This window comes from Ovis aries, chromosome 18 (genome assembly GCF_016772045.2).
Source record: "Ovis aries strain OAR_USU_Benz2616 breed Rambouillet chromosome 18, ARS-UI_Ramb_v3.0, whole genome shotgun sequence".
Taxonomy (NCBI): domain Eukaryota; kingdom Metazoa; phylum Chordata; class Mammalia; order Artiodactyla; family Bovidae; genus Ovis; species Ovis aries.
The window spans coordinates 2,127,815-2,142,097 of NC_056071.1; the positions used below are offsets into that span (position 1 = coordinate 2,127,815).

A 14,283-nucleotide genomic window follows, 5' to 3' on the forward strand; every position below is an offset into this window, starting at 1 on the left:
CTACTGTATATAAAAACACAGAGAAGGCTGTGTTCAAATACAACACCATAAAAACAGGTTCAGTTCAGTTCAGTTGCTCAGTCGTGTCCGACTCTTTGGGACCCCATGAATCGCAGCACGCCAGGCCTCCCTGTTCATCACCAACTCCCAGAGTTCACTCAGACTCACGTCCATCGAGTCTGTGATGCCATCCAGCCATCTCATCTTCGGTCGTCCCCTTCTCCTCCTGTCCCCAATCCCTCCCAGCATCACAGTCTTTTCCAATGAGTCAACTCTTCGCATGAGGTGGCCAAAGTACTGGAGCTTCAGCTTTAGCATCATTCCTTCCAAAGAAATCCCAGGGTTGAGCTCCCTCAGAATGGACTGGTTGGATCTCCTTACAGTCCAAGGGACTCTTAAAACAGGTAGCAGGCTGGATTGGAGGCCTAAGGCAGTTTTCCAATTCTTATTACAGAAGAAGTACCATCTCTCAACAGGAGCTAATTGATCCACCAGCCAACAACGTTACAAAACATACATTCTTTCCATGTGCATATGAACATTCACCAAGAAAGACCACAGCCTGGGTCATTAAAATAAGAAAGCCGTGGTACATATACACAATGGAGTATTACTCAGCCATTAAAAAGAATGCATTTGAATCAGTTCTAATGAGGTGGATAAAACTGGAGCCTATTATACAGAGTGAAATAAGCCAGAAAGAAAAACACCAATACAGTATACTAATGCATATATATTGAATTTAGAAAGATGGTAATGATAACCCTGTATGCAGGGCAGCAAAAGAGACACAGATGTATAGAACCGTCTTTTGGACTCTGTGGGAGAGGGCAAGGGTGGGATAATTTGGGAGAATGGTACTGAAACATGTATAATATCATATGTGAAATGAATTGCCAGTCCAGGTTCAATGCATGATACAGGATGCTTGGGGCTGGTGCACTGGGATGACCCAGAGGGGTGGTACGGGGAGGGAGGTGGGAGGGGGGTTCAGGATGGGGAACACGTGTACACCCATGGTGGATTCATGTTGATGTATGGCAAAACCAATACAATGTTGTAAAGTAATTAGCCTCCAATTAAAATTTAAAAATTTATAATGAATATAAAAGAATAAAAATAAAAGCACATTCTACACAATGGAATATTACTCAGCCATAAAAAGGAACACATTTGAGTCAGTTCTGATGAGGTGGATGAACCTAGAACCTATTATACAGAGTGAAGTGAGTCAGAAAGAAAAAGATAAATATCATATTCTAATGCACATACATGGAATCTAGAAAAATGGTTCTGAAGAATTTATTTAGAGGGCAACAAAGGAGAAACAGATGTAGAGGATAGACTTATGGACATGGGGAGAGGGGAGGAGAGGGTGAGATGTATGGAAAGAGTAACATGGAAACATACATTACTATATGTAAAATAGATAGCCAACAGAAATTTACTGTATGTCTCAGGAAACTCAAACAGGGGCGCTATATCAACCAAGAAGGGAGAGAGATGGGAGGAACACTCACAAGGGAGGGGATATATGTATACTTATGGCTGATTCATGTTGAGGTTTGACAGAAAACAGCAAAATTCTGTAAAGCAATTATCCGTCAATAAAAAAATAATTTAAAAAAACTGAAAAAAGCATATTCTCTGACAAGAATGGACAGAAACCAACAGAATAGGTGTAAAATAGAAAGCGACAACAGAAAGCCAATAGGAAAACTCCAAACACTTGGAAATTAGACAAAATCAGTTCAGTTCAATTGCTCAGACGTGTCCAACTCTTTGCGACCCCATGGACTGCAGCACATCAGGCTTCCCTGTCCGTCATCAACTCCCGGAACTTACTCAAAGTCAAGTCCATAGATTTGGTGATGCCATCCAACCATCTCTTCCTCATCTCCTCCTGCTTTCAATCTTTCCCAGCATCAGGGTCTTTTCCAGTGAGTCAACTCTTCGCATGAGGTGGCCAGAGTATTGGAGTTTCAGCTTCAACATCAGTCCTTCCAATGAACACCCAGGACTGATTTCCTTTAGGATGGACTGGTTGGATCTCCTTGCAGTCCAAGGGACTCTCAAGAGTCTTCTCCAACACCACAGTTCAAAAGCATCAATTCTTCAGTGCTCAGTTTTCTTTATAGTCCAATTCTCACATCCATACACGACTACTGGAAAAAACATAGCCTTGACTAGACAGACCTTTGTTGGCAAAGTAATATGCTTTGCTTTTTAATATGTTGCCTAGGTTTGTCATAGCTTTTCTTCCAAGGAACAAGTGTCTTCTAATTTCATGGTTGCAGTCACCATCTACGGTGATTTTGGAGCCCCCAAAATAAAGTCTGTGATTCTTTCCATTGTTTCCCTATTTACCATGAAGTGATGGAACTGCATGCCATAATCTTAGTTTTCTGAATGTTGAGTTTTAAGCCAACTTTTTCACTCTCCTCTTTCACTTCTCTCTGCCATAAGGGTGGTGTTATCTGCGTATCTGAAGTTATTGATATTTTTCCCAGAAATCTTGATTCCAGCTTGTGCTTCACCCAGCCCAGCATTTCTCATGATGTACTCTGCATATAAGTTAAATAAGTAGGTTGACAATATACAGCCTTGATGTACTCCTTTCCCAATTTGGGACCAGTCTGTTGCTCCATGCCTGGTTGTAACCGTTGCTTCCTGACCTGCATACAGATTTCTCAGGAGGCAGGTTAGGTGGCCTGATATTCCTGTCTCTTTCACAATTTTCCACAGTTTGCTGTGATCCACACAGTCAAACACTTTGGCATAATCAATAAAGCAAAAAGTAGGTATCTTTCTGGAATTCTCTTGCTTTTTCAATGATCCAACGGATGTTAGCAATTTGATCTCTCATTCCTCTGCCTTTTCTAAATCCAGCTTGAATATATGGAAGTTCTTGGTTCACACATACTGTTGAAGCCTGGCTTGGAGAATTTTGAGCATTACTTTGGTATCATGTGAAATGAGTGCAATTGTGCAGTAGTTTGAGCATTCTTTAGTATTGCCTTTCTTTGGGATTGGAATGAAAACAGACCTTTTCTAGTCCCGTGGCCACTGCTGAGTTTTCCAAATTTGCTGGCATAGTGAGTACAGCACTTTCACAGCAAAATCTTTTAGGATTTGAAATAGGTCAACTGGAATTCCATCACCTCCACTAGCTTTGTTCGCAATGATGTTTCCTAAGGCCCACTTGACTTTGCATTCCAGGATGTCTGGCTCCAGGTGAGTGATCACACCATCGTGGTTATCTGGGTAATGAAGATCTTTTTTGTATCGTTCTTCTGTGTATTCTTGTCATCTCTTCTTAATATCTTCTGCTTCTGTTAGATCTGTACCATTTCTGTCCTTTATTATGCCCATCTTTGCATGAAACGTTCCCTTCATATCTCTAAGAGATCTCTGGTCTTTCCCAGTCTGTTGTTTTCCTCTACTTCTTTGCATTGATCACTGAAGAAGGCTTTCTTCTCTCTCCTTGCTATTCTTTGGAACTCTGCATTCCAGTGGGTATATCTTTCCTTTTCTCCCTTGTCTTTAGCTTCTCTTCTTTTCTCAGGTATTTGTAAGGCCTCATCAGACAACCATTTTGCCTTTTGCATTTCTTTTTCTTGGGGATGGTCTTGATCACTGCCTTCTGTACAATGTCATGAACCTCTTTCCATAGTTCTTCAGGCACTCTATCAGATCTAATCCCTTGAAACTATTTGTCACTTCCACTGTATAATTGTAAGGGATTTGCTTTAGGTCATTCCTGAATGGTCTAGTGGTTTTCCCTACTTTCTTCAATTTCAGTCTGAATTTGGCAATAAGGAGCTCATGATCTGAGCCACAGTCAGCTCCCGGTCTTCGTTTTTCCTGACTGTATACAGCTTCTCCATCTTTAGCTGCAAAGAATATAATCAATCTGATTTCAGTATTGACCATCTGGCAATGTCCATGTGTGGTCTTCTCTTTTGTTGTTGGAAGGTGTTTGCTATGACAAGTGCGTTCTGTTGGTAAAACTCTGTTAGCTTTTGCCCTGCTTCATTCTGTACTCCAAGGCCAAATTTGCCTGTTACTCCAGGTAGCTCTTGACTTCCTACTTTTGCATTCCAGTCCCCTATAATGAAAAGGACATCTTTTTTGGGTGTTAGTTCTAGAAGGTCTTGTAGGTCTTCATAGAACCGTTCAACTTCAGCATTACTGGTCAGGGCATAGATTTGGATTACTGTGATATTGAATGGTTTGCCTTGGAAACAAACAGAGAGCATTCTGTCGTTTTTGAGACTATATCCAAGTACTGCATTCTGGACTCTTTTGTTGACTATGATGGCCACTCCATTTCTTCTAAGGGATTCTTGCCCACAGTAGTAGATATAGTGGTCATCTGAGTTAAATTCACCCATTCCAGTCCATTTTAGTTCACTAACTCCTAAATGTCGATGTTCACTCTTGCCATCTCGTTTGACCACTTCCAATTTCATGGACCTAACATTCCAGATTCCTATGCAATATTGCTCTTTTATAGCACTGGACTTTACTTCCATCACGAGTCATCCACAATTGGGTGTTGTTTTTGCTTTGGCTCTGTCTCTTCATTCTTTCTCGAGTTATTTCTCCACTGATTTCTAGTAGCATGTTGAGCACCTACAGACTTGGGGAGTTCATCTTTCAGTGTCCTATCTTTTTGCCTTTTCATACTGTTCATGGAGTTCTCAAGGCAAGAATACTGAAGTGGTTTGCCATTCCCTTCTCCTTGGACCACATTTTGTCAGAACTCTTCACCATGTCCTGTACATTTTGAGTGGCCCTACGTGGTTTTCTCATTGTTTCCTTGAGTTAGACAAGGCTTGGTTAGTTTTAATAGTTTTAATAGATTGGTTAATCTGCCCTCTGATAGAGAAGGATAAGAAGTTTATGGAAGGTTCCTGATGGGAGAGACTGACTGAGGGGGAAACAGGGTCTTGTTGTGATGGGCGGGGCCATGCTCAGTAAATCTTTAATCCAATTTTCTGCTGATGGAGGCACTGAGTGCAGCAGTGCATCATGGGACCTTTTGAAGGATGTAGCTATTATCTTTCATTACCTCCACCATAGTTTGGCTTCAGGTAGAACAGGGAGGGAACACAGCCCCGCCCATCAACAGAAAATTGGATTAAAGATTAAACAAAATACTGCTTATTTATTTTAAAACTTATTTAAAAACTCACAAGACAGCATGGTATTGAAGAAGGGATAGATACAGGTATGGAACATAACAGAAATCTAAAAATAGACGCAAAACAAATAGGAACAACTGATTTTCAACAAAGGTATAAAGTCAATTTAGTGGAGAAAAGACAAGCTGTCTACAAACAGTTCCTGAGTAACTGGCCAGCTACATGCAGAAAAACACAGTTTGATGTAAACCTCATACACTATACACAAAATTCTACACAAAACAGATTGTGTCTAAAGGTGAGATGCTACACTATAAACCTTTTAGGAGAAAACAAAGGTGAAAACTCTGTGATAAGGCACATCTTAAGTGTGATATCTACATGATCCATAAAGGCTGGACTTCCTCTTCCCCTGGAGGAGATGTTCCAAGGAAGAGCCACTCTGGAAGAGTCTGTGGGAAGAGACCCACCCTCTCCATGGGGGGATTTCAGTCAACAGAGGTGAGGGATGACAACCCAAGTGGTGCTGGGGCATTAATGAGATAACACGTGCTGTCTTGGGAATGCCAATGCCGAATCGACAGCTGCCCTAGCTACATGAGAGCTCACGAGACACTCTGATACTGCTGGCTGGACAGTAGCTCAGGAAAAAGCTGGTTGAACTCTGCATTATGAAGCTCAGACGTGTTCCTGAAAAGTCCCAGCAAATCCCCTATCTTCCAAGACAATAAGAAACACAACACAGGTATAAACAGAGGTGAAGAACAAAGGCCCACCTCACAGCAAGTGCCAGAAATGGAAGACATTCCTTCCTGCCCCTCTCTGGGGCTGGGGGGTTTGGGATTGCCTCAGTAAAGCAGCCTCCCTAACATCCACCCACCTGGGATTCGGCATTCAGGGTGATGACTTCCTCGTCATGGTCCAGAAGTTTGCAGGCGTGAGCGATGTTAACGGCTGTTTCCTGTTTGTCGCCGGTGAGAACCCAAATCTGCAGACCTGCTTGACGCAGTTTAGCAATGGTTTCGGGGACTCCGTCCTGCAGACGGTCTTCAATCCCGGTGGCACCTGCTCAAAGGTACCAGTGTAGGTGAGGCCTTGCTTCCAGGCCCCTGCCCTGACCAGCATGAATACTACACTCCAGCTCAGCACAGGTCCTGGCCCCACCCTGCAGACTGGACCCTGCTGAAGTCCATCTTCTCTGGAAGCACTGGTGTGATTCCTCATTCAGGATATGGGGGTACCTTCACCAGCTCTCGACTCCATACAATAGGGACAGCTGGGAGCACTAAACATTAATTCTCTGGACATTGAACAGAACACCTCCAAGGCTTCCTAACATGCAGTGAACTTTTAACTTTACAGATAGCTTGGAAATAAAGTTTGTGGGGAGATGGTGAGAATGACCATACCCCGAGGGATGAAAAGTTTTCAAGCTTATCCATCCTGCAGAAAGCTTCTGGTAAATGAGCCCACAGTGATGGCTCTCAACAGTGTTTACCATTAGCTGTTGAAACAGACCATAGAGGCCCATTATTTCTTGAAAGCAACATTATCCTGATGCTTTTCCCACACACATAAAAATTAAGGAGCAGATTTTTCATGTGCAAGTCTCAGGATTTTAGGAAAAGCACACCACTTGGTGCAGAAAAGCGTCCTCTAGGCCAGCCTGGTTTTCCTGCTTCCAGCTTGGTGAGATGGCCTCCATCTTTCTTTTAGAAGTGCAGCATTGCCCGAGGCCTCCTTGTCAGCCTTGCCTTTCTCTTTCATGCATGCTGTTCCCTGTGCTGGGATGCTGCTATGGACTAAAATGTTTGTGTCCCTCCTAAAAGTCCATAGTCCATTGGTGCCCTAATCCCCAGGGTAATGGCATTAGCAGCTGGGGCCTTTGGGAGGCAATTAGGTCATGAGAGTGAGCTCTCGTGAATGGGATTAGTGCCTTTATATTAAAAGATATGAGAGGGCTGACTTTTATGCATAAAAGGCAGCCCTGTATGAGTCTAACAGTTTCTGACTGTTCCTGGGATGGAGAGACCATTTTAAGCATCAGTTGTTGAGAAACCTTGCTTCTTATCACTATTTTTGGTAGGAAAGCAGGATTTTAGGGGAGGAAAGTCTTACGTGGTACCCAGAAGGGTGGCACAGGGAATGACCCAAAAACTGACCAGAGAGGAGAATGTTCAATGGAGCTGCCCCACCCGGGGGGGTGTGCTAGAGTCAGACCAGCTGTTTTGTTGTTTAGTCACTGAGTCATGTCTGACTCCGCTGCAGCCCTCTGGACTGTAGCCCGCCAGGCTCCTCTGTCCGTGGGATTTCCCAGGCAAGAATACTGGAGTGGGTTGTCACTTCCTTCTCCAGGCGATCTTCTAGACCCACGGATCCAACCGAGGTCTCCTGCTTTGCAGGTGGATTTTTTATTGCTGGGCCACAAGGGAAGCCCAGTGTCAAGCCAGGGGGGTACTTAATGAAGACCAGTGTGGGCAGAGCTGCTGTGGACTACAGCCAGGGTACCTCTCTGCCTGGGATGCTGCAAACTCCACCCCGCCCTACAGGACACCAGCCGGCTTGAGAACATAATTACCCAACAAATGCAGATTCGTCTCCAGGCGAATGGCGGACTGAAAGAGGAGCTCCTCCCGGTTGTCCACGGCAGATTCTGCTTCCAAGTGGCTCTGTAGCCAACAGGCATACTCTTCCTTACTCAGAACCTGGGTGAGACCCACTGATGAGCTCATGGGCTGCGCCCCGCTGTGGGGCTCTGCCCCTCCGTGGAGCTGCCTACTCACCCTCTTGGCAATGCATAAGGTGCGCAGGCCCTCCACTGCATACAAGTTGAGGTAATTCTGGGTCTTGCTGCGGATCTTCATTTGATGCCTTCCTCTGGCGTCATCTAAGTTGGAAATGGGAGAAGGAAAAAAAAAATGAGTGAGAACAACAGAGCCCAGTGGAATGCCCTGGTTCCCTCAGACTCCGGGCCTGTTGAAATCAGTCTGCAGTGACGGTCACTGCTGAGATTTCCACAGCTGAGAGCTCAGCACCATCAGGGTCTAGTTGGGAACTTTCCCCATCCAAGGAGAAAAAAGAGCTGCATTTGTATTCTTGCTGGAGAATCCCACAAACAGAGAAGACTGTGGGCTACCATCCATGGGGCCGCAAAGAGTTGGACAGGACTGAACGACTAATACAACAGCAACACAAAGTGCCCATGCTCAGAGAGAAAGCTGGTTTCCAGGGGCTGGGGGAGGAGGGGAGGAAGGAGCGATACAGAGTTTCAGTTTTGCAAGATGGAAATTCCTGGAGATCTGCTGCACACCAATGCAAATATTACTCAACACTACTGAACCGTACACTCAAAACTGGTTAAGAAGGTAAACTAATGTTATGTTGTTTTCTTTAACCATAATTTTGAAAAAGGTATGAAATTAGCTATCAGCTAGTAAGAGATTTCCAAACATTCACCCTTTCCTGTTTTCTGTAGATCCAGGTGCAGAACAGACCTGTCTGTTTATTACCAGATAGCAGAAGTGCTAACCCTGAGCCTTACCACTGTGGAATCTATGGCAAAGTGACATATACCTTCTTAACTGCAATGTGTTCTCAGGTTAATAATTGTTAGTGAGAAGTCAGAGGACGCTTTAGTTTTTGTGTGATAAAAGTATGAGTGTGTTTCGGAGTCAGTGGCCCTCCCCATTCTGTCTCACTGTAGCTGGCTGCAATTGGAATGCTGGCCAGAATTTTGTTCCAATTAATTAGGCAGGAATATCACAGGAGCGACCTTTCATTACAATTTACTCCAACAACCTCCAGTAAGAGGTGCCCAGAAAACATATGCACCACTAGATTTAGCAAGCACCTGTTTTACTACTTGTCAATAGCATATGCGTTCAATACAGAACTTAAAGTTAGACATTATTTTAAAAAGAACCTTGTCAGACTTCTGGTTCAAGATGGCAGAGGAGAAGGATGTGTGCTCATCTCCTCCTGTGAGAGCACCCAAACTGCAACTAGCTGTTGAACCACCATTGACAGGAGGATGCTGGAACCTGCTGAAAAAAAGATACCCCAAAGACAAGGAGCTGAAGTGAGATGGGAGGAGGGGCACAATCACAATAAAATCAAATCCCATACCTGCCATATGGGTGACTCACAAACTAGAGAACAATAACATCACAGAAGTTCTCTCACTGCTGTGAAGGTTCTGAACCTCACAGCAGGTTTCCTAGCCTGGGGATAGGACAAAGGGACTGGGGATCCCCATGGAATCTGACCTTGGAGGCCAGTGGGATTTGACTATAGGACTTGCACAGAACTCGGGGAAAAAGAGACTGCAGTCTTAGAGGGCACAAGCAGAATCTTGCATGCACCAAGACACAGGGGAAAGGAGCAGTGACCCCCCAAAGGGGACTGAACCAAAGCTACCTGCTCATGTTGGAGGGTCTCCTGTGGAGGCATGAGTCAGCAGGGGCTCCCCACAGGGCTGGGGGCACTAGCAGCATCAGCCCAGGAAGGGCCCCCTGGGCGTAAACCCTCTTGGAGTTCTCCATTAACCCTACCATGGAGCCCGTAAAGAGGGCTGGGTTACCTCAGGCCAAACAACTACCATAGTGAAACTCCACCCATCAGCAGATAATTGGATTGCAGCTTAGAGCAAGGCCCTGCCCACCAGAGCAAGACCCAGTTTTTCCCACCACCAGTCCCTCCCATCAGGAAGCTTACACAAGCCTCAGCCTCCTCCATCAGAGGGCAGACAGAAGAAGTAAGAAGCACAGAACCACAGTAACTGAAACAAAAACCACATCACAGAAAGCTAATCAGCATGAAAAAGCAGAGAGTTATATCCCAGATGAAGGGACAAGATAAACCCCAGAAAAACAACTAAATAAAGCGAAGATAGGCAACCTTCCAGAAAAAGAATTCAGAGTAATGATAGTGAAGATGATGCAGGATCTCAGGAAAACAATGGAGGCAAAGATCAAGCAGATGGAAGAAATGTTTACCAAACACTTAGAAGAACTAAAGAACATATAAACAGGGACGAATAATACACTAGAAGCAATCAAGAGCAGAATAAGAGGCAGAAGAATGGGAAAATGACCTGGAGGACTGAACTGTGGAAATCACTGTCACAGAACAGAATATAGAAAAAAGAATGAAACAAAAATGTGGACCGCCTAAGAGACCTCTGGGACAGCATTAAATGTGCCAACACTTGCAGTATAGGGGTCCCAGGAGAAGAGGAAAAGGACCTGAGAAAATACTTGAAGAGGTAATAGCTGAAAATGTCCCTGACATGGGAAAGGAAACAGTCAACCAAGTCCAGGAAGCACAGAGAGTCCCAGGCAGGATGAACCCAAGGATGAACACACCAAGTCACACAGTAACCAAACTGACAAAAATTAAAGACAAATACAAAATATTAAATGCAATAGGGGAGAAATGACAAATAATGTACAAGGAAACTCCCATCAAGATACCAGCTGATTTCTGAACAGAAACTCTACAAGCCAGAAGGGAATGGCATGATATATTTAAAGTGATGAAAGGGAAGAACCTACAACCAAGAATACTCTACCCAGCAAGACTCTTGTTCAGATTTGATGGAGAAACTGAAAAATTTCCAGACAAGCAAAAGTTAAGAGAATTTAGCACCAGCTTTATAACAAATGATAAAGGAACTTTTCTAGACAGGAAACACAATACATGGAAAAGATCTACACAAAATAAACCCCCAAAACAGTTAAGAAAATGCTAATAAGATTACACATATTAAATTAAATTATTAAAATTAAATTAAACTAAATATCTTAAATGTAATGGATTAAAGGTACCAACCAAAAGACACAGACTGGCTGGGAGGATGAAAACTTATATGTACATGCATGCACTTATCACATCACTCTGTCTGATCCCCCAAACTGTATGTAATTATTTTATATTGTTAAGTTAATCAGTTTATATTGTTAAGTCAATCATTTCAATAAATATATATATTAAGAAAAAATTAAAATGAAACAAAATTTTTTGTCTGGCTATTGATTGTGATAAATGATAAACATCTTTCACTATTGTGATCAAGTAATTATCTCACTTTACACCACTATATCATAATTGGTCAACAGAAAAATAATAGAACTCTATATCACCAAAATTATCATTTAACAGAAAAACATGTAATCACTCTTTAAAATCCAGATGCATATCAGAATTATCTGAAGATTTTTCAAAAAATACAAATGGTCAGGTATTGCTTTTTTTTCACTCCAGAGCTCCAGATATGTTTCCAGTGAGCAGTCATGTTTAAAAACAACTCGGCTATACAATGATAGTTTACTTTTATCCAGTTTGTTTTACTTTTTCTATTTCATATTCAGTGCTCTCATTTCATTTAGTTTATGTTTTCCAATTTCTCCATCTCTTCTTCTTTTTGTGTGTTCTTTTCAAGCCTTTATCAAGCATAGTAGAAAAGCTTTTGTATACATATATATATACATATAATATGTATAATATACATATTTTAGAAAACTTCAAATTTTTGACTAAAAAGTGTACGATATTTTGATTCCATTTGTTTGACTTAGTATGAATAGAATGCTGCTAAGTTGTTTCAGTCATGTCCAACTCTGTGCGACCCCATAGACAGCAGCCCACCAGGCTCCGCCGTCCCTGGGATTCTCCAGGCAAGAACACTGGAGTGGGTTGCCATTTCCTTCTCCAATGCATGAAAGTGAAAGTGAAGTCACTGAGTCGTGTCCAACTCTCAGTGACCCCATGGACTGTAGCCTACCAGGCTCCTCCGTCCATGGGATTTTCCAGGCAAGAGTACTGGAGTGGGGTGCCATTGCCTTCTCCGGTAGATTTCTAATTTTAAAAAACAGATATGCAACAAGCAACAAAGGTTTACTCTATAGCACAGAGAACTATAGTCAATATCTTATAATAACCTGTAATGGAAAATAATTCCAAAGACAATATATGTGTATATGTATAAGTGAATCACCTTGCTGTGCACTTGAAACACTGTAATTCAACTATATTTCAATAAATATATATATTAAGAAAAAATTAATATAAAAAAATAAAAATAAACTCATCATAGTTTTGGCTATTTTAATATCACGTGTTGAAATGAGAATTTCACATAACAAAACCTCATAAAGAGTAATCAATTTATAACATAGAAAAAAAATTTTATCATCCTAAAAACACAAGGTGTTTACTTATATACGGAAATCCTTTTGAATTTCTGAAAGTCAGACGTTTTACATAAAGCCTTGATAATAGAGAAAGCATATACAGAACATTTTAAAGAAAATGCTTTAAGTGTCTTGAACTTAAAGTTCTTTCATGATCTATTTACAGATATATTTCTCAAAAGACTAGTAATATAATAGTCTATGGTATAATCTAGAGTATTATTTTGCAGTGTTTGTACACTGATTCACAGAATACAATAATGTTTTCCACAATGAAAAATATTATTTGACTTGCCTTTAAAACTACCTGAACTTTATTTTGTTTCATTAGTTGAGGATCTGTGCAAGGCAGATCAACATAAATGTCCTAATTTATACAGTGATTTAGAAGACTTTTGCTGTAATAATGACAGAAACTTGTCAGATAGGTAAAACCTACATATGTAGAAACCTAGTATGTAGAACTAGATAATTCTACACACTCTGAGGAACCCATGCCATGGTTGCCCTTGCTTGTAAATATGTGGCATGTTTCTAACTGCCTATAAGCTTGTGTTCAAACTCAGTACTGCATTTACCGCTGCATTTGTTTCATTAGTAGGCTAGTTACCTGACCTCTAAGATAATGTTGGATGAATACACTTAACACTACTGGCAAAAAAAAAAAAAAAGAAAAGAAATCTAGGACATCCCTGGCAGTTTGGTGGTTGAGAATCTGCCTGCCTGGGGCAAGCTGACTACAAGCCCAGTCAGCTCTCTGATATAGGACCTGGGAGAAACACTCTTAACCTTCTAGATCGGTGCTCTCCATGGAGAAGACAGTCCCCTTAACAGACCAAAGACTGGTCCCTTGGTTGGGGGGAATCATATTACAAATAAAGCACAGATATATGTATGTTACATAAATAAATACATAACATATCCATGGCATTTTAATGGATAGTTAGGAAAAAAATATCTAAAAAGACTCCTTAAGGGGGCAATAATGAAAAAAGAGTGAAGAAAGGAAAACACTGCCCTACATTGCTTTGCTTAGGAATATAAACTTCCTGGAAAGATGACATTGAATGTCATGTTAATCTTGAATAACTACTGTTATTTACTCCTGTAAACTCCATTCACTCCTATTATTGTGATGGTATTATTCCAGATTCTGACTATAATTTGAACAAAGACATGTCTAACCGAGAGGCTCTGGAATTAACACTAACAAAGTGCTTCAGCTGTCCAAAGGGCGAGCGGAAGCTTGCACACCAGGGAAGGAGCAGGGGCTGTGATGCTGCTGTTAGCTACAGTGGTCCAAACAAAACTAGAGTGAGAGAAGGCAGGGCGGGCACTGGGGACGCAGGATGCCCTGGACGGGGGTGAGGTCACACACCACACTGACATGTTTCTGTGCAGGCTGAGCGCCCCCCAGCCCAGCAGGGAGCAGTGGTGACTGCCGCACCTTGCCCATCCCTCCTCTACACCTGCCCTTGGAGGAGGGTGGAGTCATCACAACATCTCCATACAAAGTGACACCTGGACTGAACCTCAGTAAGTGAATCTTAAGAAGAAGAAACCAGCGAGAAGGGAAGGGATCCAGCTTATACTTTATACCTGGAATGCACCACGTACTGTGCTGGAGCCTGGACAGGGGTTCCTGGGAGGTCAGCATTCTGATTTCCTTTGTACAGTTGGGGAAAGAGGCACAGAGAGAGTAACATGTCCAGGTCACCCCCGCCCATAATGTAGACTTGGGATTTGAACAGAAATCTGTAGGTAACGGGTGGGTGGAGTCCCTGCTTGCTACCCGATCCCACACAACGTACTGCCAGGGCAGGTGAGATGCAGCCACATCCTGCGAATATGGCACAGGGCCCATCCACAGTCAGCTGAGCCTCCGTGTGCCTTTTACGTAAAAGTGCTGTGAGCTCTCTGAAGAAGGTATTGGACACTCACATGGC

The 14,283-nt window shown here is 42.5% G+C and overlaps 1 protein-coding gene across 4 annotated transcripts in view; it reads right to left on the minus strand.

Moving 5' to 3' along the window:
• The window catches only part of ATP10A (ATPase phospholipid transporting 10A (putative)), a 180,870-nt gene that overhangs the window by 20,107 nt on the left and 146,480 nt on the right, over window positions 1-14,283 (minus strand). For all 4 annotated transcript variants that reach the window (XM_042235015.2, XM_027956993.3, XM_015101852.4 and 1 more), the window contains 3 exons: window positions 7,931-8,034; window positions 7,726-7,852; window positions 6,028-6,212 (listed from right to left, as the gene is read on the minus strand). In XM_042235015.2, the coding sequence (XP_042090949.1) occupies window positions 6,028-6,212; window positions 7,726-7,852; window positions 7,931-8,034 (416 nt within the window). The remainder of the gene's footprint in view (window positions 1-6,027; window positions 6,213-7,725; window positions 7,853-7,930; window positions 8,035-14,283) is intronic.